At 55.7% G+C, this 23204-nt stretch overlaps 6 protein-coding genes across 6 annotated transcripts; 4 read left to right on the top strand and 2 right to left on the bottom strand.

Moving 5' to 3' along the window:
- Positions 1-1076: 1076 nt before the first annotated feature.
- CGGC5_v011049 (Oxysterol-binding protein-like protein 2) lies at positions 1077-5122 on the top strand (the record flags this gene model as incomplete). Its single annotated transcript, XM_032027619.1, has 3 exons — positions 1077-1096; positions 1325-3881; positions 3929-5122. 3 exons carry the CDS (start codon positions 1077-1079, stop codon positions 5120-5122), a joined length of 3771 nt encoding a protein of 1256 aa, XP_031876025.1.
- A 921-nt stretch (positions 5123-6043) lies between these two features.
- Positions 6044-7274, top strand: ACOT8-0 (Acyl-coenzyme A thioesterase 8; the record flags this gene model as incomplete). The annotated part of the gene is made up of 3 exons (XM_066152470.1): positions 6044-6148; positions 6224-7156; positions 7212-7274. 3 exons carry the CDS (start codon positions 6044-6046, stop codon positions 7272-7274), a joined length of 1101 nt encoding a protein of 366 aa, XP_066008154.1.
- Positions 7275-11719: 4445 nt separating this feature from the next.
- Positions 11720-13453, bottom strand: al-1 (Phytoene desaturase; the record flags this gene model as incomplete). The annotated part of the gene is made up of 1 exon (XM_032037164.1): positions 11720-13453. One exon carries the CDS (start codon positions 13451-13453, stop codon positions 11720-11722), a length of 1734 nt encoding a protein of 577 aa, XP_031892661.1.
- A 1977-nt stretch (positions 13454-15430) lies between these two features.
- On the top strand, positions 15431-17292 carry CGGC5_v011046 (Bifunctional lycopene cyclase/phytoene synthase; the record flags this gene model as incomplete). The annotated part of the gene is made up of 3 exons (XM_032037175.1): positions 15431-15453; positions 15504-16427; positions 16476-17292. 3 exons carry the CDS (start codon positions 15431-15433, stop codon positions 17290-17292), a joined length of 1764 nt encoding a protein of 587 aa, XP_031892660.1.
- Positions 17293-17698: 406 nt separating this feature from the next.
- CGGC5_v011045 (Uncharacterized protein) lies at positions 17699-18730 on the top strand (the record flags this gene model as incomplete). The annotated part of the gene is made up of 1 exon (XM_032037186.1): positions 17699-18730. The coding sequence occupies one exon, from the start codon at positions 17699-17701 to the stop codon at positions 18728-18730; it is 1032 nt and encodes a 343-aa protein (XP_031892743.1).
- Positions 18731-19683: 953 nt separating this feature from the next.
- Positions 19684-21809, bottom strand: CGGC5_v011044 (putative cryptochrome DASH; the record flags this gene model as incomplete). The annotated part of the gene is made up of 2 exons (XM_032037197.2): positions 19684-21250; positions 21304-21809. The coding sequence occupies 2 exons, from the start codon at positions 21807-21809 to the stop codon at positions 19684-19686; spliced, it is 2073 nt and encodes a 690-aa protein (XP_031892742.2).
- Between the last annotated feature and the right edge of the window lie 1395 nt (positions 21810-23204).

Below are 23204 nucleotides of genomic sequence, written 5' to 3'. Positions count from 1 at the left end.
CTGTCTCTGTGCCCTGCCAGTGCCTGCGTTCTGTGCCTGCTTGCAGCAGGAGGAGGAAGCTGCTGCACGGGACGGGCAATGGCCAGTGGGAGGGGGGAGGAGGGAGGGTCGCCTAAACTCCGTGTCCTTGTTCACAGTTAACCTCAGGAAAAGGGAAGGCCATGATTGGCGGAGGGATGACCCCATCTGGACGTCATTTCTGGATTGCTGCAAGGAAGGAGGGAGGGAGGAGGGGCGGGCGCTGAAGGCTAAAGAACATAGGCGCTGTTCCAAGCGTCCGTCGAAGCCAGATTCGAACGGGGCTATGTAAAATAGCGTACAGATATCCGCTCTCTAGTGTGTGCTGTTCCCGCCCATCATTGCCAGCTTCTGATGCAGCAAGGCGAACAACTACCTACCTTGGGTGTAGTAGGTAAATGTACCTTACGGATACACATGAGAAAGAGGTGTTCTGATGGAAGCCACTGTGATGTGATGACTGAGTGAGCCTATTTCGGTCTCGCTCTCGTGCGACGTGCAAAACTTGGCAGCTGCAACAACAATTATTCCTCCTTCTCGACCTCGTCCTCGATTGTGACCTGACCTGACCTTTCTTCTTCCCGCCTGGGCTTCATTCAATCTCTCTGAGTACATACGGTGCTGCGTTTCCTGCAGCGTTCCAGCCCAGCTCAGCTCCTCTCCTTTTTATTACACGTATTCCAGTCTGCTCCTCCCCACCCCCTTAGGTCTTGTCGCCGACCGAAGCACGTCCGTCTCACAATTGTGCTTTCCCCCCCGCCGCCGCATACCCAAATCACATCTCCCCCATCTTCATCCGTTCCCCTGACCTATCAGCACGCATCAGAACCCAGCAATTGCCCCGAGCATAAACTGCCATTCCCTGTTCGCCTGTTGCTCCATCCACTGTCATTGCATACTTACATATAAACTCATACTATCTTACGAGCAAAGGTGGGGAATCAACCTTTGGGGCCCGCTGCTGCTGCTGTCTCAGTGTCGCTGCTGTCCTGTGAAGCTTGGCTTCTCCAGTCTGCCACTCCACGTCCAGCCAGCCGCTGCCGCTGCCATTCTCCAAAATGTCGGAAGCTGGTGATAGGTGAGTTAGGTTCCAACAGCCAGAACACCACCCCCTTCCCTCTCCCTGAACTCTACATCAGCTGGCATGCGTTCGACGGTCCTCTGGCTCGCGCCGTGAGACAACTGCAGCATTCCCCTCGCCGCATACACTCACTACCTACCTTCCACGCGTCCTACGGTCCGCTGGGCCGCAGCAACACCCTTGGCGGATGCATAGAGCTGGCTGACACTCGACTGACTTCCCCAGCACCCACAAGCGCTCAAAGTCGGCTGCCGCCCTCTCCCTCCTCCGAAGAAACCACTCCCGCGGCGACGAAGATCCCTCCAACTCGGACGAAGGTGCGCCGCTGACGTCGCCCACCTCAGCAGCGACATCCCAGACAAACATATCCATGGCCCAAAACGCCCCCCGCGGCGTCTCCGCCTCCCGTCTTTCCACAACATCCCCCTCAATGGGAAGAACCCCATCCCACAACAGCCCACCCGCCGGTTTGACTACCAAGATGAGCAGCGTCGGCGGCAGCGAGAAGGGCGTCTCCCTCGAGCAGTCCGTTCGCAAGTTCCGCATCGTCGAGGCCCTGCGGAGTGGCGACACGGCATCCATATCCAAGGCCATACGGGACACCGCCGAGGGCGGCCCAAGAACGAGCATCTCCTCCATCAGCACCCTCAGCGGCCCCGGCCTCGACGACACCACCGTCCTGCACCTTGCGATCCAATGCGCCGAGTTCCAGGTTGTCGAGTACGTCCTGTCCGACGGTGCGGGCATCCTCGACGTCAATGCGAGGGACAAGGACGGCAATACCCCGCTGCATGTCGCCGCCATCCAGGGCCGCACCCAGGTCGTCAAGCTGCTGCTCGAGCAGAAGGACATCAACGACGCTGTCGCCAACTACAAAGCCCAGCTGCCCATCGACGTCGCTCGCAACCCGGATATCTTCCAGCAGCTGCAGCTCTCGCGGTCGCTGTTTGCCGAGAACAAGGTCAGGCAGATCCAGAGTCTGATTGCCCAAAACGACTACAAGGCGTTGGAGAACGTTCTTGAAGAACCCCGCCTCAAGCAGATCCTCGATATCAACAGCACCGAATTCGCGACCGAACCCACGACTGTCCAGGCTGGCGGCACCCTCCTCCACGAAGCTGCGCGGAAGAAGAATACCCAGTTGATCCAGGTACTTCTCCTCCACGGCGCGGACCCCTTCCGCAGAGACCGCAAGGGCAAGCTGCCACAGGATGTTACGAAGGACGATGTTACGAGGGCAATGCTCAAGCGATCTCCTGCCGCTGTAGCGGCCCAGAGGGGTATCCAGGAGAAGGCCGTTCTCGGCCAGGCAGCGTCGCAGGGCGCCGGGACTGCCGCCCCTGGAGATCCGGTGGCAGGCCGCGAGGCTCGCGAGATGAAGGGCTACCTGAAGAAGTGGACCAATTACCGCAAGGGATACCAGCTTCGATGGTTCGTCCTCGAAGACGGCGTACTTAGTTACTACAAGCACCAGGACGATGCTGGCTCCGCTTGCCGTGGTGCGATCAACACCCGTATTGCCAAGCTACACATGAGCGCCGACGAGAAGACCAAGTTCGAGATTATCGGGAAGTCATCGGTCAAGTACACTTTGAAGGCCAACCACGAGGTTGAGGCTAAGCGGTGGTTCTGGGCTCTGAACAACTCGATTCAATGGACCAAGGATCAGGCCAAGGAGGAGGAACGGCAGCGCGCCCGTGGTGCCGAGCTGCTGAGGCAAGCAAAGGCTGAACAGGCCGGAAAGGCATCCGATCTTTCCATCAACGAGGCGCCGAGTGAAAGCGCCAGCGTTGCCGACACGAGAAGAAGCAGTGTGCAAATCCCGAGATCCCAATCGCACACCAAGATGTCGGTACCAAAGAGCGAATTTGCAGGGGCCAGCACCATTGCCGACGACGAAGAATTCGCCGACGCGGCCACGGATGCGGGAATGTCACGGGCTGCTGGCAACGGCCATCATAACCCAGACGACGACGATGACGATGATGAGTTTGAGGATGTCAGTAGCCGCGAGGAGCCCACAGTCAGCAAGGACGCTTTCAACATCACGGCCCAGTCCGCCAAGCTCCAGCTCGATACAATCTCAGCGGTCAACGCCGCCATGCTCGCTGAAGCCTCCAAGAATCCCAACACCACGGTGTCCGACGCAAAGGTTGCGCAGGCGCTGTCAACATACGACGCCGCAGTTAGGAGCCTGACGGGGCTTGTCGGAGACCTCATGCGCATTTCAAAGGACCGCGACGCATACTGGCAATACCGCTTGGAGCGCGAAACCGACATGCGCCGCATGTGGGAGGAGAGCATGGCCAAGGTAGCCAAGGAGCAGGAGATCCTGGAGGAACGTGTGGACCAAGCCGAACAGAGGCGCAAGGCCGCCAAGCGGGCCCTCCGCGAGGTTATGAACGATTCGCCCGCTGGTGCCAACCAGAAGGAGCCCGTGGATGGCACGACAACTGTTGAGGCAGCTGTTGGAACCGACGATGACCTCGCGGTGGCGCCCAAGTCACCCGAGAGGAATCTCAATAGAAAGAAGTCGGCAATCGTTCTCTCTGACTCGGAGTCTGAAGAAGAGGACGAGTTCTTCGATGCTGTCGATGCTGGAGAGGTTGAAGTCAGCGAGCTGCCGCCATCCGAGGCCGTGACGTCTCCTCAGGAGGAAAAGCAACAACAGCTTGTTGTCTCTAGCGGCGTGGATATCAGCGGCTCATTCAAGGGCTACGAAAACGGCATCAGAACCAAACTCAAGATGGACGCCGATAACCGGCCCAAGATTTCGCTTTGGGTGAGTGGACTGATGGCAGTACAGTGACGTAAACTAACAATAGCCAGGGTATTCTCAAGTCAATGATTGGAAAGGACATGACCAAGATGACTCTGCCGGTATCTTTCAACGAGCCAACCTCGCTCTTGTACCGTGCCGGTGAGGATATGGAGTATGTTGATCTGCTGGACCAAGCCGCGGAGCGTTCAGACTCGATTGAGCGTCTGCTCTACGTGGCAGCGTTCGCCGCCAGTGAGTACGCATCCACCATTGGGCGCGTCGCGAAACCCTTCAACCCCCTTTTGGGAGAGACGTTCGAGTATGTCCGCCCGGACAAGAACTACCGCTTCTTCATCGAACAGGTCAGCCATCACCCGCCTGTTGGTGCCGCGTGGGCCGAGTCCCCCAAGTGGACCTACTATGGAGAGTCAGCCGTCAAGACCAAGTTCTACGGAAAGTCCTTCGACGCCAACCCTCTGGGAACGTGGTTCCTCAAGCTGCGTCCTACAGCTGGAGGCAAGGAAGACCTGTACACCTGGAAGAAGGTCACGTCTTCCGTCATTGGCATCATCACCGGTAACCCGACTTTGGACAACTATGGCCCCATGGAAGTGAAGAACCACACCACAGGTGAGGTGTGCCAAATGGAGTTTGTACCACGCGGCTGGAAGGCTTCTAGCGCCTATAAGGTCACCGGAAAGGTGCTTGACGCCGATGGAAGGGTACGATACAGCATCGGAGGCAGATGGAACTCCAAGCTGTACGCTCGCTTCTCGCCGGGATACGAGGCCAACGTCGATGACCCTGGCGATGCGGCGTCCATTGGTAAGGGCAGCCTGAATGACCCGAACAAGGCGTTCCTCATTTGGCAGGCTAACCCCCGCCCGCCCAACATCCCGTTCAACCTCACTCCCTTTGTTCTTACGTTCAACCACATCGACGACAAGCTTCGGCCATGGATCGCACCTACCGACTCGCGTCTACGTCCAGACCAGCGCGCCATGGAGGATGGCGAGTACGACTATGCGGCCGAGGAGAAGGACCGCCTTGAGGTGGCGCAACGTGCGCGCAGGAAACACCGCGAGGAGAACGGCATCGAGTTCCACCCCGCGTGGTTCGAAAAGACGACGTGCGAGATCACGGGCGAGGAGTACTGGAAGTTCAATGGCAAGTACTGGGAGCAGAGAGAGAAGGCAGGACCAGAGGGAGACCCCAAGGCTGCCTGGGACGGATTGGAACCCATCTATGAAGACGCGCAGTAGAGTGGCAACACGGAGAGTGTTCCAAGGAGTGTTCCGAAAAGTGTTCCAAAGAAGAAGGGCGAACGTCAGCCAGCACCCCCGTCGCAGACGTTGCAGCCGTATGGCATCCGGTATCCTGCCGCTGTGGGATGGTGAACCACCATGCTTGGGAATGGTTGTTCAATTAGTGTATCGTGGATAGTATTACAGGTATTGAAATAAGCAATCGCTCGCATTCGGCAACAATTCTGGAAGATGCGCATTCGCAAAGTTTGCTGTTCTGTGATTGGTGTTCGGACGGACATATGCCACATGAATGGGTGGCTTTGTGCTGCCGTCTCATCTGCTCCCGAGTGCGAACGAAGAAGACGTTGGAACCGCGTTCTGCACCTGGGGAAGATTTCTGCCCACCTGCCAAGAAGCTTGTGATACCGTCGGGACTCGGGACGGTGACGGGGCATGCAGCACAGCAGGCTGAGATCGACGAGATTAACTGATTACCTTTCCACTCACCGAATCCCGGACCGGGGGTGGTGCACGCCGCCGGCAAGTACGTACCGAAGCCACGGCTCGCGGGTACCTTACCTCGCGGTCGTGCTGGCAGTGACAACCTTGTTTGATTTCCCCACCTTGGACCTCGGCAGTTTTTTCGTTCCCTGAATGCTACATAATTAGGGGGAAAGAACCGCCTTGCTGCATCGCCTTTAACCCACCCCTGTGACTTGTCAACCAGATTCGCGGGTCTCACCTATCGATTGTCGCCTCTCATTCATCCTTTCATTCTCACTCAGTACTCACAGGCGAGCTTTCCTTAGTTTCGAGGGGGCGTTTTCAAGCTGGCACGGAACGCCACGTCGAGGTTCGGCTTTAGACTCGGGATCTAGACGGCAGACGGCGCGGTAGCAAACGATACCAATCCAGACTTAGACGGACACACACAAGATGGCAACCGGGCGTTCGACGATTGTGAGGCCTCCGCCGGAGGACCCGAACAAGAGCCCGATCGAGAACGTGCTGGAGGTGACGGAGCTGGGCGTCCTGGGGCCGGTGAGTTTGCTACTTCCCCCCCCCCCCCCCCCCCCCCCCCCCCTCTCTGGTGCCGGAAAACTGAGGCCGACACAGGACATCTTCACCAACACGCGCCAGCCGTGGCACCCGCCCGGGGCGCGCGGCATCTTCGGCGGCGCCGTGATCGCGCAGTGCCTCGCCTCGGCGCAGAAGACGGTGCCGAATGACTTCTTCGTGCACTCGTGCCACTGCTACTTCCTGCTGGCCGGGTCCTCGGAGATACCGATTTTGTTCCACGTCGAGCGCGTGCGCGACGGGCGCAGCTTTGCGACGCGGACGGTGCAGGCGCGGCAGCGGGGCCGGTGCATCTTCACGACGACGGTGTCGTTTGTGAAGGAGGGCGCGGGCGGGGAGACGCAGGTGCGGCACGCGGCGCCGCTTCCGCAAGGTGTGCGGGCGCCGCCGGCGGATTGGAGGGGCGAGCCGGAGTGGAGCACGCATTCGCCGTTTCAGACGTATCGGATCTCGATGGTCGGGCCGGACGGGAAGCCTGCGAAGACGACGCTGACGAAAGGGGAGAAGTCCGGGGAGGAGCCGGCGCCGCATGAGATGAAGAGCCGGAACTGGGTACGCGCGCGGGGCAAGATCAGTGTTAGCGGAGGGCACCAGGCGCATCTGAACGCGCTGGCGTACATGTCGGACAGCTACTTCATCGGGACGGTGGGGCGGATCCATAGGTTGTGGCGGTTCCCGTTTAAGCCGGAGGAGTTTGAGGAGCTGCCGCCGGAGTTGAGGGAGCAGGTGGAGCGGCTGAACGAGTTTGAGGGGAATACGGAGGGCGGGGTGGAGTACTGGAAGACGAGGCCGCATCTGGGCATGATGGTGAGCTTGGATCATAGTATTTACTTCCATGAGCCGAGGAGGGTGAGGGCGGATGAGTGGATGTTTACGGAGATGGAGAGCCCGTGGGCGGGGGATGGAAGGGGGGTTGTGTTGCAGAAGATTTTTGGGGGGGATGGGACGCTTTTGGCTACTTGTGTGCAGGAGGTGAGTATTTCCGTCGTGATGTGTGAGATGTGAGAGATTGCTGACTTGAGGATAGGGCGTTGTGAGGTTGAAGCAGGAGGAGGATGTGGAGAAGGACGAACCGAAGGCCAAGTTGTGAGGTAGTCGTTGAGGCGTGGTGTACGATGATGGGTGTGTTCTCTTTGTGTGATAGAGTGAGATGATGGACACTGTAAGAAGGTGACTCAAGACATGGGTGAGGATTTCGTTCGTCGTGGAACTTGGGCTTGTCATAGAACTTACATCTTTTAAATAACTGGATTTTCGCGGATTCTTTTTGATCCATGCAATGACGGCATCGCTGACAGGAATGCGCTCCGGTATGGTGCAACTGCACCCTGGACAGAGGAGGATTCCGTTGGCCTTCACGTGGAGGCTCATCGAGCCAACACCTCTATTCGCATATGCTTTAGTATTCATCCCTGTTTAGTCAGGCGCCGACAGATGTGACGGATGACTGCGTATGAGACCCTGTATCTGACGGCCTCAGTATTTCAGGTATTGTTCCGACTTGGGAGATTTCAAAGCCAGAAACAATTCTGCTGACTGTTCTTCCCTCACACATTATTAGTACTTAGGGAGAGAAAGAGCTAGTTCGCATTCGAGAGGTTACAATACCTTACATAAGGGATTTGAGTTGCGGAGGATATATGCCGGCAGGATTAGCCGTCGCTGCTAATGCTGACCAACGACTTGGGGACTGTGATTTGAACATATTTAAGAAGGCTTCGAAAACGTTTCTTTGAGAGGTTTGCAAGCAATTTCGGTTGTAGTTCTTTTCGTGTAGTCACCCTGAGGCACACAGCTCCTGACGTTGTGGAGGTGAAGATCCTCGAAGAGTCATTGGGTGGCACTTGGCTTGCTGATTGTTATGGTTCCTCCACGTATACTAGGTTGAGAATGAGCAACGAGAGTGATGACAGATTCGCAATGCTTCGACTGAGGGCTTCATACTCTTCACCAAGGGGCTTCAAGCTGCCGTTTTGAGCGCACAACTAGCTGAGCAACAAGGGATCTCTCAGGACAACATTTGTCCGAACCCCGTGTCCTATGGTAGGCCCTCTCAGCTTTCTACGCAGCGGTCAGAAAACGTCGTCGATGCCATTGACAGCTTCAGTGAGGTGGCGTTTTGCTACATATCAAGACCGATACAGCAGCTTTCTGTATCCTGCATCGCAACAGGCAGTCTGCCCAGCATCCCGTGAAGTATAGCATATCCAGAAGCTGTGACTGAGGGCGGCTTGCGCTTCTTAGGCTACTAGGCATCTTACCATTCGAGACCCAAGGGCTTGTGCGTATATGCCGCTGAATATACGGGGGACGTCCGACGATGAAGGGCAACACCCAACGCTCCAGTTGGTCGGGCTGCTGAAGACCCTTGACTGACCGCATGAGGTTATGATGCTGTCAAATTCGCGCTCTGCTTTTATGAGAATCATTCAGTGGTCTTAGCGGCGGCCCATCTGCATGAGGACAGGGAACTTCATTGCCGAACAGAAAGCTTTCATAAGTGTTCAAGGCTAAGGCGACTGTCTTACGACGAATCTTGCCTGACTGGCGAGGACGTTCTACGATCATGTTGGGGGAACAGCGATCCTCATTTCATCTCTAGATCAACGACGAATCCCTGGTGTCAGTTTGAGCCTCACCCTTGCCCCCTGGAGCCCTGCCTACTGCCCTCTCGTAATAACCTCACATGAGAACGCAATATGTTACTCACTCGCCCCACTCCTTCTGCCTACACTACGAATCAGGGAAATTCCCTAGAGCTCGGAAACAGTCTCGTAAGCCCCGAGGGGTTTGAAATGCAACACCGCAATACTCTCATCTCAACAGTCTTTCGAATGGTCAACCTTCTTTCAACTGGAAATAGTCGAATGAGGCTTAGCTGCTCAAAAGATGTTCCTTGTGGAGGAACTCTCGTCGCTAAGGCCGTTTTGCGGTCTACTTCCGCGTTTCCTGCAGGTCTGTTGTCCAATGGACGCCTCCGATGTGGCGCCCGAGAAGACAGCAAAGGACAAGGCTGTGAGGGTTCCCAAGTCAGTGGACCAGGTTACACGACAGAATCTTTGCATGTCCACTGCATTTGACCAATCGATAAGTGGCCGTTGGATGTAAGCGCCTGGGAGTGGAGTGTTGCTTACCACCTACGTACTTGTTGAAAAAGGCCAACCTGCCCCGCCGTCGACCAACGACCTTTCTTGCCTACTTTCTTGTGCAATGCCATATCAATCGTGTGGCGCGCCTTTTTTCTTCTTCTTGAAACCATGAGCGAGAAATACCAAAGATCTCCTGAACCACCACAGCAAGCTGTGGCCTTACGCCAGGCATCACCAAGGATCAACTCTCCGAACGTACTGGAATACCAATACAAGCCGCTGGCATTGGATAAAATCCGGGTGCTGGTCTTGTTGCCGGGGGAATTCAGCAGCCCACTCCAAGGCTACATTGTCCATGGGTATTACGATCGTTCGGCCTGCGAGCTAAGCTATGAAGCTCTATCGTACACTTGGGGTGGCCAAGCCACCCCAGAGACATTTCGTGTGCTTCAGCACCCCAATGAGAACAGCTCGACCGAGGGTAGAATCATCAAGATTGGTAAAAACCTGGAAACGGCTCTCCGACATCTTCGCCAAACATCTGGAACGCGTACCATTTGGTGTGATGCCATGTGCATCAACCAGAACGATCTTGACGAGCGTGCCATCCAGGTTCGGGGGATGGGAGACATTTACCGCCGCGCAAATAGAGTTGTTGTTTGGCTTGGGCCAGAAACAGACACTTTGTACCGAGCGATGCAAATTTTGAAGTTCTTAGGGTCCATCTTCTACTACGATTTCGAAAGGTATAAGATTCGAAGACATCCCGATACCGCCAATCTGCTTCCACATGATTGGTCTCCTATACACTTTCATATTGCAGATTGGCATTCAATTTACGGCTTTTTTGATCTGACTTGGTTCAAGAGGCTTTGGGTGAAACAGGAGATCATTCTTGCGAGCGATTCCATCTTTATGATAGGGCGACAAGAACTCTCCTGGGATGACTTCTGCGGTGCCGCTTGCTACCTCAGCGACGTTGGACTCCGACATACAAAACACTGGGATGAACCAAAAAGAAAGGAGTTGAAAGACTTGCTGGAACAGATTTATTTCATGTTTTCTTACGGCGAAAACCGCCATATTGCCATTACCCTCGAACTTGCCAACCGTTGCGAGTGTCTAGACCCACGAGACAAGATATACGGCATTTTGGGCCTTCATGAAGAGCTGCATGTTGACCCGGACTATAAGAAAGACCACAGGGACGTATACACAGACTTTTGCCGAGCATATATAAACTCTGAGCAAAGCCTTGGGTTCTTCTCCATCTGCAATACGGCGGATGACGCTAGTTGGAAGCATCCTACTTGGGTGCCAGACTTTGCGAAACCAATACCTTCGTTTTCCTTCTGGATTGTTGGCAGTGCTGCCAGATGGGCCACCCCTCAGCAACCCATTCTACAGGATGATTCTTGCCACATCCACGCGGTTCATTGTGGGACCATCAGCCGATGTTCAACTACAATGCCAACGGGGATACTGCCGAGCGATTGCCACGAAGTTATCAAGGTCTGGATCCGCGAAGCTTTTAACAGGGCCCAAGTTTACAGCCATATTTGGCTTGATGAGCTTGTGTGCACAATTCTGTTAGGTAATACCAAAGAACATGACATCAACACTACATGGACTTTGTCAGATGCGAAGGATATCTTACTCCACGATATAGGGTGGTATCGTCGGCAACAACATCAGAGTGACAGTATCAAAGAGCTCTTAATCAGCGATATCATACATCACGGTATTGGTGGCACCTCACTCGCATCAACTGTAGATGGCGGGTTCGCATTATCAGTGGGAACCGCCCAAGCAGGAGACGAAATATATGTTATACCAGGGGTTGATGATCCAATCATCCTCAGGTCTGTTGGAGGCGGAAGGTATAGAGTCGTAGGGCCATGTTTTATACGGAGGTTCATGCGCGGCGAAGCTTTGCTTGGGCACGTCCCTGAAGGATGGAAGATGCGGTTCAGTAGGTTGCGTGACATGGCACCAGTGTTTACCGGTCCTGATGGCCGCAAACAGAACCAAGATCCTCGGCTTGGGGAGCTGCCTCCTGGCTGGGAGGACTCAGAATCTTGGAACCAAGGCGTTGCTAGATTCACAGACCCAGAAGGTTTGGGGTCATGGCATGATCCTCGGATGACTGTGGAAAAGTTGAGAGCTAGAGGAGTCAAGTTCGAGGAACTGCTCATCGTATGACAGAATCCATAAGGGTTTTTGAAAGTCGAGTTTCGGCTGAGGAGTGTCGTTCTGCTTGTTCGTGTGGTCTGGGTCAGCCTCCTCACCAGATGTGGGAAGAGTCGAAATATCACATTCGGATTCCTTTTTCTTTTCCTGAACCGGCGCCTTCTCATACACCTGATTTCTCCAAGTCACACGGAAAGAATAATCTCACAATCAAGACGAACTAGTTCATGCAGACACCACTATTCAACACTATGTTCTAGCACACATAGCTTTGAACCGTCGGCAACATGATGAAATAGCCAACCGCCAAGAACAACCCAATTAGCAGAATAGCAACCTCCTCTGACCCAAAATGAAAACCATACCGCACCGTATCCAATTTCTTGTTTCCTGGTGAAGCCGACTGCGGCTGCAGCATGCCATTGAACCCCCTGGCCCACGGGACCTCCAACCTGCGGTCATCCAGAATCTGCTCCGCCGTAATCTTCGCTCCCGCCAGCACGATCGGCACACCGGTTCCAGGGTGTGTGCTGGCACCCACAAAGTAAGCATTGTCCAGCCCCTCAGCACGCGTCTTTGGGCGGAAGGCCAGAACGTTGAAAAAGCCGTGGTTCAGACCGAGGATCGCGCCCTTGTCGAGGTTGAACTTATCCTCCCACGTCAGGGGCGTGTTGACGATCTCATGAGTGATCATGTCGCCTATGTTCGGGCAGCCTGTACGCTCGCTGACGATTGAGAGAATCATAGAACGGGCCTTAGCAACGATAGCATCCCAGTCCTTCTCATCCGTTGTCAGCCCGTCGTCGTTCTTTGAGCGCGAGAGGTGGCCGATTGGCACGAGGACGATGACGGTGTCTTTGCCTTCAGGCGCCGCAGAGGGGTCCACACGACTCGGGACGTTGACGTAGAAGCTGGGCTCGTCGGGTAGCGAATGACGCTTGAAGATGGCGTCGAACGACTCTTGGTACTGCTCCGCCAGGAAGATGTTGTGCGTGGAGAGCTCGGGGACTTTGCGGTCGAGGCACCAGTAGAAGGAGATTGAGCTGCAGCTCGGCTCTCTCTTCTGCAGTGACTCGTAGTAGTTGGTGATTGTGGGTGTTTGAGGGAGGAGGTTGCCGTAGGCGTAGACAAGGTCGGCATTCACGACCACGACGTCCGCAGTGAGTGATTCCCCTGATACGAGGATAACGCCGGTCGCCTTTTGACCGTCTGTCAACACCTTTGATACTGGCGTGTTGAGGCGGTATTTCACGCCCAGACTCTCACCAATACGAACCAGCGCTGCGACCACCGAGTGGAAGCCACCGCGGGGATACCAAATTCCCTCCGCAAACTCGGTGTACTGCAGCAGAGAGTACGTCGCCGGCGCATCGAACGGGGACATGCCCATATACATAACAGCAAAGGTAAACACCCTCCTCAACCTCTCGGTCCAGAAATACCTGCTCGCCCTGCTCCAGATGCTCTCCAATGGGTGCAAGGACACGACATGCCTCACGAACCGTGGCCGCGCCAGATTGACCAGCTTGCTAAAGTTCTTGTGCAGCACCTCGCGCACCGAGACCTCGTAGTGGGTGTGCGCCTCCCGCAACCACTGCAGGTAGCGCTCGAAGCCGTCCTTGCCTTCCCAGCGCTCGATCTGGGACTTCATGGCGGCGAGGTCGGAGGAGTGGCGGAAGAGCTCGCCGTCGTGGAACCAGATGTTGTAGTTGGTCTCGCAGCGCAGCAGGTCGACGCCGGCGTCCGCCATGGTGGTGTCGAGGTCGCGGAAGGTCTCGTGGAAGAGCTGGGGGAGGAGGAAGAGCGAGGGCCCCTGGTCGAAGCGGTGGCCCTCGTGGTGCATGAGGGAGCAGCGGCCGCCGGTGAAGGAGTTCTTTTCGAGGACGGTGACGGAAAAGCCTGCTTTGGCGAGGCGGGCGGCGAGGGCTACGCCGCCGGCGCCAGCGCCGACGACGATTGCCGTCTTGGGCTTCTCGCTGAGTGAGGGCATTTTAAGTGATTGATTAGATATCTTGGGGGTGAATATTGAAGCCAAGTGAGGTTCTTGATCAAGATTACACAGATGTAGATGAGATAGGAAGTCAACACAAACTCACATGCTCGCGATGAGAGCTTGCATTGAGAGAGGGAGCTAGCATGGCAGATGGGCCTCGAATGACATTCATAGTAGATAATTGTCCCGTCATTGACACCGAAACATGTGAAGAGACAACCTAGTCAATCCCTTCGCATGCCTTGGGGGTCCACAAAAGCCACGGGACGGGCAGGGGTGAGATCGCACGAGGACGGGGTCCGCATCGGCCGGTGCGGAAGAGTGATGACACCTCGATTCGGAGGAGGTTGACGACGTTGCACTTGGCAGATGGAGCATCCAGGTACACGACCCAACAGCCACTCAACTACTATGGAGTAAACTTCTTTCCAGACCCGATTTCAGGCACATATCCGCAGAACCGGCAAGCTTCCGGCACCAAGAACACCAAGGTTGAGGCCTGGCGGCGCCAACGGCAGGGAGTGGCGTTGGCGTGTGGGAGCTATGGCCCCCTGGGAAGCTCAGGTTGGGTAAGGTGTGTGATAAGGTGTGTGCTAGGTGAGGTGTGTGTGTGTGTGTGACATTGGGCAATGTCCAGGTGGAGGTGGTGCATCGCGATATCGATATATCGTATTCGTTGATCGGTGCGTCCATTCGGCCCATCAATGCCGTTGGAGACTTGAGGGAAAGTATCCCGCTCTAGGACACTTGAGACGGCCAATGCTCCCCTCTCGCCGTCACGTTCACAACAATTGAACACCCGAGACTGGGCTGGTAATTGGGGCGTAATGATTCACCCTCAGCTCACCTTTTTTGGGGGTCTCATACAAAAACAAAAGAGCGCCCACCCGCAATTCGGTGTACGTTCCTCACAATCGCGACTTGTCTCACTCGCTCTCCTGCCACGTTTGACACTGCCGTTGGCCTAGTCCTGCCTTCAAAAATAATTAGTCCTCATTCTCTCGCTGGGACTTTTTCATCTCTAGCTCAATCAATGCTTCCTCCCGCCGGGCACTAACGAAAAATCCTTGAGGACCCGATCTCAAAAAGATTCTGGACGAGGGTTGGACGGAAAGCCCAAGAATCCCATCTTTTTATCCGACGCGCATATGGTCGTCATAGACTTTGTTTCTTTTCGACGCACACCCGCAGCTCACTCACTCCAGCCAATCCAACCACCTGCACCTTACCTCACCTTAGCCTCCTGCAGCTGCAGCAAGCTCACCTCAACAATTCGAACGTCCCAAGCCTTGCCATCCCTACCTTGGCGTCCCCTTTTTTGATTGATCCTTCCAAGGTTCCCGCCCAATCCTGCGCGCGCCCTTTATCCGAATCCGGAAAGAAGCTCTATCAACCCGGGCTAACCAGCTCGCCTACCCGTCCAACAGCCCTCCCAAAGTCCGCGCCCTCTTCCTCCCTTCGGTCTCGAAAATCAAGACGAGTCCGAGGGCCGAGAAACATTCAGCGGAGAAACGCTCCGGAGAGATAACGACACGTCTTCTTCTCGATGGTTTTTATCTGCGGCTCGGGACAATTCACCAGCTCCGACCGCTGGACCAGCCGATCCTTCCTTTGCCCGGTGTAAGGCAAGCACAACGGTGAAATCCACGGTTTTACCAACAAGACAAACAAGTGAAACCGGCAGCCCGCGTGGGTCATTTTACACCAGGCCACATCCCACTCACACATGCGTGTGTTTTTCGTCATTGCCTTGACTCCTGCCGCCATCTGATTTCTCAACTCAGCCACCTGTCCTACACTGGAGTGCCTTGCATTTCTTCCCGGACCGTCCACGGAAGGTACGGCTGCTGTGGGAGCCGTTGAAGAAACACCGGACATTCATTAATCGCCCACTGATCACCTCACGGCCGTCGTGCTTGCCCTCTATGAGGGCTTTCTCACTTCTGAAATAAAGAATTCTCATAACAATCCGAGATGGGTTACGATTACGCGCTGGTGTAAGTCATTCCAAGCAGGTCTTGCGAGGCAGCCTCACTCACCTTTTCAGGCACATCAAGTACACCATCCCTCTAGCAGGGCTTCTCACCTTTTTCTCATATCCGCTCTTCACCCGCCTCGATGTCGTGAAGACGCTCTTCATCGTCACCATCGCCTTTGTGGCCACCATCCCTTGGGACTCATATCTCATCAGAACCGGCATCTGGACCTACCCGCCCAACGCCATTCTCGGCCCTACCCTCTACAGCATCCCCCTCGAGGAGCTCTTCTTTTTCATCATCCAGACCTACATCACAGCCCAGCTCTACATCATCCTCAACAAGCCCGTCCTGCACGCTCAGTACCTCAACTCGCCAGCCACCCTTCCCAAATGGATCAAGAGCGGAAAGACCGTCGGCCAGGGCGTTCTTGCCGGCAGCATTGCGCTTGGTGCCTGGCTCATCGCCAAGGAGGGTGAGGGGACGTATCTTGGTTTGATCCTCGTGTGGGCTTGCTCCTTCGCCCTCTTCATCTGGACCATCACCGCCCAGTTCCTCCTGGCGCTGCCGCTGGCATGCACCGTCCTCCCAGTGATCCTGCCTACTGTCTACCTCTGGGTAGTCGACGAGATGGCGCTTGGACGTGGCACCTGGGCCATTGAAAGCGGCACCAAGCTTGAGTTCAAGCTCTTTGGCAGTTTGGAGATTGAAGAAGCCGTCTTCTTTCTGGTGACCAACATCCTCGTTGTTACTGGTATTGGCGCCTTTGACAAGGCCGTTGCCGTCTGCGATGCGTTTCCCGACATCTTTGACAAGCCGGCCGACGCTTTGTCCATGTCTTTACTGCGCGCCAGAGTGCTTCCCCCGTCAAAGTACAACATGCAGCGCATCCTGGGTATCCGACAAGCTGTGAGCAGACTGGCAAAGAAGAGCCGCAGCTTTCATCTCGCCAGCTCCGTCTTCCCTGGCCGTCTCCGCATTGACCTGACTCTGCTGTAAGTTGGCTGCCTCACATGACTGAACCACCACTGACAAGACTTCAGCTACTCCTACTGCCGCCTAGCCGACGACCTTGTCGATGAAGCAGCAAACCCTCAAGAAGCAGCCGTCTGGATTGCCAAGCTCGACCGCCACCTGGCCCTGCTCTACAAGGATCCCGACTCCTCGTCGGCACCTCTTGCCTCCCAGTACGCGGCAGAGAACTTTCCCGCGTCAGCCCTCTCCGCCCTGGACCTCCTGCCTGCCAACCTCATCCTCCGCGAGCCCTTGGCAGAACTTCTCAAGGGCTTTGAGATGGACCTCCAATTCAGCACGAACAGCTTCCCCATTGCAACCCCGGAAGACCTCGAGCTCTACGCCGCCCGCGTCGCCAGCACCGTCGGCCAGTCCTGTTTGGAACTCGTCTTCTGCCACTGCAAACACTCCCTGCCGCCGTACATGCAAGCCTACCTGCGCAACACGGCGCGCCAAATGGGTCTCGCGCTGCAGTTCGTCAACATCGCCCGCGACATCGCCGTCGACGCCAAGATCGGCCGCGTCTACCTCCCCACCTCCTGGATCAAGGACGAGGGCCTCGCGCCGGAGGACGTCCTCAGGGACCCGCGCAGCGAGGGCGTCGCCAACGTGCGCCGCCAGATCCTCGCAAAGGCGTTCGAGCACTACGGAGAGGCCAGGGAGTCGATGAAGTGGATTCCCTCGGAGGCGCGCGGCCCCATGGTCGTCGCCGTGGAGAGTTACATGGAGATTGGCCGCGTGCTGGTCCGCAACGGCAACGCTGCGGCGGCGGACGGAACGGGACGGGCCACTGTGCCCAAGTCGCGACGGGTTTGGGTTGCTTGGAGCACGCTGATGGCGGCTTGAGTTTGGGGCCCTTTTTCTTCTTCACATTAGCAGGTTTGTATTCATGGCATTAGACGCATCGATGAGCAGGCCGTTTTCATAGCCAAAACATAAAAGTTGTCAACACAACATGACTCAATCCGCAAAGTGACATGTCAGTGGTAATTGAAGGATTGCTTCGTCTGATCGCACGTCAAAAGGTGACATCACAGCCCCCAGCCCCAGGAAAACGTCCGTGCGCCGCGTCAATGCTTCACCGAGCTACACCGGATTGGAAGCTCCACCAAACCTCAAATTAAACCTCCAACAATTCACCATCGCCAGCTCGCTCCCGTTTGCGCCGCCCTCATCGCATCGCGCAGCTCCCAACGCTGCCCCGCCGCAGCGCACACCTACCTCCTCCACGAACCACACACCAACCGCCAAAATGATACCAAGAACACCGACCCGCCGCCTCCTGCGCGACCTTACCAGGTCCCCGCGCCCATCCACCACCCTCCTCCGCCCCTTCACGACAACCAGACCCTCCCTCCTCAAGCCAATCCCACCACCACAACCTCCCCAGCAGCCCCCTCAAAACGCAGCCGCCTCCGCCGCCCTCCAGAACCTCTCCCACCTCTCCCCCTCGCAAATCACCGCCCTCCTCTCCGCCAACAACACACCAACACCACCCGCCCCTCCCCCGCAGTCCCGCCGCTCGATCCTCCTCCGCCGCGCCCTCTGGGCCCTCTTCTTCTTCCTCGCAGGCTACAAGCTCACCGCAGACCAACTCGCCTCCATCCGCTTCGTCACGCCCTTCCTCTACCCGCCCGCCGACTACGAGCCTGAAGACATCCCGCTCTACCGCCAACAAGCCACCTATGAAGCCCTCGCCTCCGACCCGGGGCTGGACGCCATGGTCCCCGCCGCCGTCTCCGTCTCGGGCTCGAAAATCACCGTCCGGCCAACCGACTGGGACCACTGGGAGCCCTACGCCGACTTCTCCGAGTCCCACCGCAAGACGCACCTCTGCGCCGGCACGCTGAACAACCCGAACGCATTGGGGTTAGTGCACATGGTCTTCCGCCACCGGCTGACGGGCGAGCTCATCCTCGCAGTCGTCTTCGGGCAGGGCACCTCGGGCTGGCCGAGCGTCGTGCACGGTGGGATGCTGAGCACCATCATGGACGAGGCCATGGGCCGCCTGGCCGCGCTGAATTTCTCGGCGAACACGGCCGTGACGGCGAAGCTGGCCATGGACTTCAAGGAGCCCGTGACGCCTGGGTTTCTGTACAAGGTGCGCGTGCACGCCGTGCTGCCGGAGCTGCAGAAGGGGCCGGACGGCGAGGACAAGACGGACCGCAAGCTGTGGATCTGCGGGCGCATGGAGGGGCCCGATGGGGAGATTGCGCTTGAGGCGAAGGGGTTGTTTGTTGTGCCGAAGGGGGTGGATGTTAAGCCTCTGGGGAAGAGGTTCTGAGCTAGAGAGAGAGTGTGGTGGTTTCTTGGCGTTCTTTTGGAGGGGGGCAATGTGTTTGGACAAAGATTCCCCATGGCTAGGATGCTGTAAGAGTAGGTTTGTATAGACGGTGGGTGGAGGGAGGAAGATTGCGCTCATGTTGGGTGGAAGATTCCTGCTAGTAATGAGCAACATCAACTCAGATCTCGAGAGCCAACCAAGTCAGAATATCGTGACATTGACTGATGATACTGTGCTACTTTGAGCCTTTGTATGTGGTCTGCGTAAGCTCCCTGAGATTCTCTCTTACGTTTTGTATTAATAACGACTCGAGCTGGTCTGGTGAAGCAGAGACGTGAGACCAGCGTGCAAGGTCAGAAGAGGTTCATGCACTGAGAGCAACGATTGCGGAGAAGTCATGGGTGTCGGTCTAATTGTTGAAGGCCTTTTTGCATGGTCATTAAAGCGAATAGACAGCATGCGCATTTAGAAAGGTTGATGTCGTACAAAAAATAATACAACTCAAGTTCATGTATCCGCTGTTGTCGCGGCAGGTGCTATGGTACAGTTTCCAAAGTATAAACACGCTTCGTCCCGGTCTAATAACCCATCCGTTTTAGTAACCCATGCCGATATCCTGGCAACTATTCAATGCATGCCCTATTGAAATACTCCGGATCCACGTCGTACAAGAGGATCCCCATACTACAACTCGTTTCCTCATCCGTGTCCCGGACGACATCTTCATATCCCGGTTGGGACATTCGTTCGATCTCCAAAAGCCAGCAGTAAATACGATGGCACAAGTCATCCGACAGGATTCCTCTTGCTCTGGCTGTTTCTTGTGGGTGGGCGTATGACTGAAAGCGTGACTGCCAACCTTTACCACAAATTCTCTCATAGATGCTTGCTGCGGTATTGAAAATAGATCGTCTCATCCGGTCGTCCGTGCAATGAGCTGCAACAGAAGTCTCCTAAATAGGTGCTGTAGGATTGAGGGCAAACTGAGGTCTGGTTGGGCCCTGCCGCATATAGTACGGGCTGTTGAAGCCTCCGCGGGAACTGTAGCCCCCGCGGCCACCTCGGTAGCCATTGCCACCACCTCGTCCTCGACTGCTCCCATTGCCACGGTAGTTGCCGCGATAGTTGCCGTTCGGCCTATATCCTTGAGGGCCATCTGGGGGCGATCGTGACGCTGCCTGGCTACCGCCATTTTGACCTGCTGAACCCGGAGATGGTGCGTATCCGCCATTGGTACTGCCTCCACTGGGTGGACCGCGAGGTCCTCCTCCGCCATGACCGCCGTTTTGGTTTCCACGCCCTCTTCTGCGGTTGGCGTACTGGCGGCGGCCATTCTTTGGCTTGCCCTCAACTGAGAAGTCGATCTTCTTTACCGGGTCTGTAACCATCTGATTGTCGCTCAACCCCAGACGCTCGAGGTCCTCGTGAGACGTTGTGGATATCTGGAAGACGTTCTCCAGCTTCTCAAGGCCTCGAGTCTCCACGACCCAAGCCTTCACGTATTCACCCTCCTTGTCATAGTCAAACGCTTGCTTAATGGGGTTGAAAATGCGATTGTCGCCTCGAGGGTCGTTACCCACTCCGGCGACGTACTGCCAGTTTGACCAGTTGGAGCTCACGTCGTAGTCAACGAGAAGGTATTCGTACCACTCGGCACCGTATCGCCAATCGATCCCCAAGTGCTTGGTAAGGAAAGACGCCACATTTTGTCGAGCTCTGTTAGATGTGTAGCCAGTATGGATCAACTCGCGCTGTGAGGCGTCAATCAGACCCATGCCGGTGGTGCCCTCGAGAAACCTCTGCAGTGTCTTCTTGATGTCGTCGACGGATGCGCCTAGGTTATCCTCGGTGATGACATGCTCAGCGTTGGCCGTCTTCCACTTGGGGGTATCGTCCTCCTTAAAGCCAGTAACGCGAAACAGCTTCTCCTGGAATTTCCTCGTGCACAACCGCATGTAGTCACGCCACAGAAGCTCGAATCGGACCGCCTTGGTTCCGTCGTTCTCTCCCTTTCCGTATCCTGATGTTTCCTTGAAATCCTCATTGGTGCCGTCCTCGAATTGGACCAGAGCCTCGTGAATCTGCCGAGAAGTGAGACAGCCGAGAGACAAGAAGGCTGAAAGCTTGGTGCTGAAGTCGACGCCAAGGAGGCCATTGCGCGTGTTCTTGTACTCGGTCATTGCCCCTGACTTGACGAGATGATGAAGACGGCTGCGTGCCTCACTCTCACCGCCGTGAAATGGATGAACAGACTTTGCTTTATCGGGAATCTTGGGATCGTCGGTGAAGGGGCTCGTCAGAGGTTTCAATAGTGCTGATTCCAACTTGCTGTAGTCATCCGATGGCACTTCGTAAGGGGAGCTCTGAGTAGGGAGGAGGTCTTTGGGGTAGGGCTTGATTGCGCTCTTTTTGGGTTGCGGTAAGGTGGGCTTGGGCTTCTCTCGGAGAGGTTCTTGGGTCTTGCGGAAGGCGGTGAACACGTTGTCAAGATCTTCTGGGTTCTTCAAACCTAGGTCGCGACTGAAGGGTGTTTGTCAGTATCGCCGCCACGAACTTTCAAGCCGTCAACTTACTCGTCAATGAAATACTTCTCATCCAACCATGTTTTGAAGTTGACGCCATGCTTAGAGCAAGCCGCTGCTACGGCCATCTCGTCTTTCTTCTCTTCGACGGCTTCCTCAGCCGTCATCCACACGGCGCCAACTTTGTACTTGCTGTCGGAAAAGCCTCGGAGAAGCTCGTCGACGACGTCACCAAACATGCCTGCCCTCAAACACAGATCGCTGCCAACCCCTTCGAGGGACTCCTTCAGGTTCCATACGGATTGGGCGATGAACTTCGTGCGGTGAGGGCCGCATCTCCAAAATTTGCCAATCTCGCTGCGTGCCTCTGGGTACTTTGACTTGCTCCCGTCGCGTAGAAATCCTGAGATTTCGATCTGGTGCGCTGGGAAAATATACACAGGAAGAACATGGGTGAAACCATGATCAGAAGAGGTTGCGAGATGGTGGAGGATGGGATTGTCCGCAATGCGAAGGTCGTGCCGGAGCAAATAGATAAGGATGTTTGTAGCCGTCATGATGGGCTATTACTAGTGTGTTGATTCGTGAGGTCTATCCAACGAGATGTTGCTATCGATGATGCTCGGGGAATGGTTGTAATGGACTTTCGCGAATGTATGGTCGGTAATGGGGTTGTTGAAGGTTGATGAGGTGTAGAGATGAACAATGAGAGAACCGAGTACTCCCTCTGGCAACGGAAAGCGACAGGTGTGGGTTTTGTTGGAGTGATGATGGCCGCAAAGTCTAGACCAAAGTCATGGCGTAAGAGAAGCGTTAGATCTGTTTTAGTTCCCGGCCAGCTGGAAAGTAGACTAGTCCTGGAGTCGCCACAGGAGGAACAGAGGAACAGATGCGGTAGGTAAGGTATGTAAGGTAGGTAGGTAGGTAGGAGTGAAGTGAACTGCAGGCACGGATGGAAAACCGGGGGGAGGTAGGCGAGGGACGGGAGGGTAAGGATGTGCCTTCGACGATGGGCAGGGTTCCTTAGGGCAAGAGGAGACCAGGACCCGGTGTCTTTCGGGAGCAGGAGCAGGAGGGGAGGTTAGGTTCGCCCCGATTGGAATGACGCAGCTGCCGCTAAATCTCAATCCAGGGGTCTTGCTGCGATTGTTAGGCGGTCGGACGATGAGGCTGCAAGCGCCGACGGCATCGACTTTTAGGTTAGATGATCGGGAAGAGATGGGAAAGTGTGGAGGACAGGAAGATCGGTTCTCTTTGTATCGTCTGTATCGAGTGGTAATGTACTTGCTTGCTTTTGGTTTCTCTTCTCTGTGGGACAAGACAAAATAGGACAGAAAGAGTTTTTAGGAAAAGCCGAGAGAGGAGCACAGGATGTGGGAGTATCCCGAATGGAGAAGCGCGGAATCGTTTACGCAGCCTGATCTCAAATGGACACCTCCTGAGGACTCTGACTGGGACTCATGGGACTCTCTTGCAGGGTCAAGCTGTCCACAGCCAACAGAGCTCAACCCAGAAGGTTTGCGGCGTCGAGATGTGGAGTGGACCTGCGGCGTACGGCGTCGAGTATGGCAAGGCAATGTACTCGAAATATGTCGTGTGCCTTTGAGCGTGATACTATAACCGGATAACCTTGACTTAGTGTAGGTTATGCTGCTTGGTGAAAGGATAAGTCAAGACGGTTATGTCGAGGTGACGGGACGACAATTGCAGGTGGAGGCAGTGAGCAGAGAAAGGAGCCGAAGACGAAGAGCCAATCTGTGGCGGCGGAGTGCTCGCCGATGCGCCTTCTGGTTTTAATCATGGCCATCCCCACGTCTGGGCCCATGGGTGCGAGTGTGGTGGATTGGACCCTTAGAATTTCTTAAACCCTTTGGGCCTAGACCCCTGGCAACTCCGGCGCCCCTACAGACTCGAACCCCCTCGATTTGGAATGCCATGTCAGGCGATTCGGC

The sequence above is a fragment of the Colletotrichum fructicola genome (assembly GCF_000319635.2).
Source record: "Colletotrichum fructicola Nara gc5 chromosome Unknown KSG_Nara_v1_contig06, whole genome shotgun sequence".
Taxonomy (NCBI): Eukaryota; Fungi; Ascomycota; class Sordariomycetes; order Glomerellales; family Glomerellaceae; genus Colletotrichum; species Colletotrichum fructicola.
This window is presented reverse-complemented; position numbering and strand designations above follow the sequence as displayed.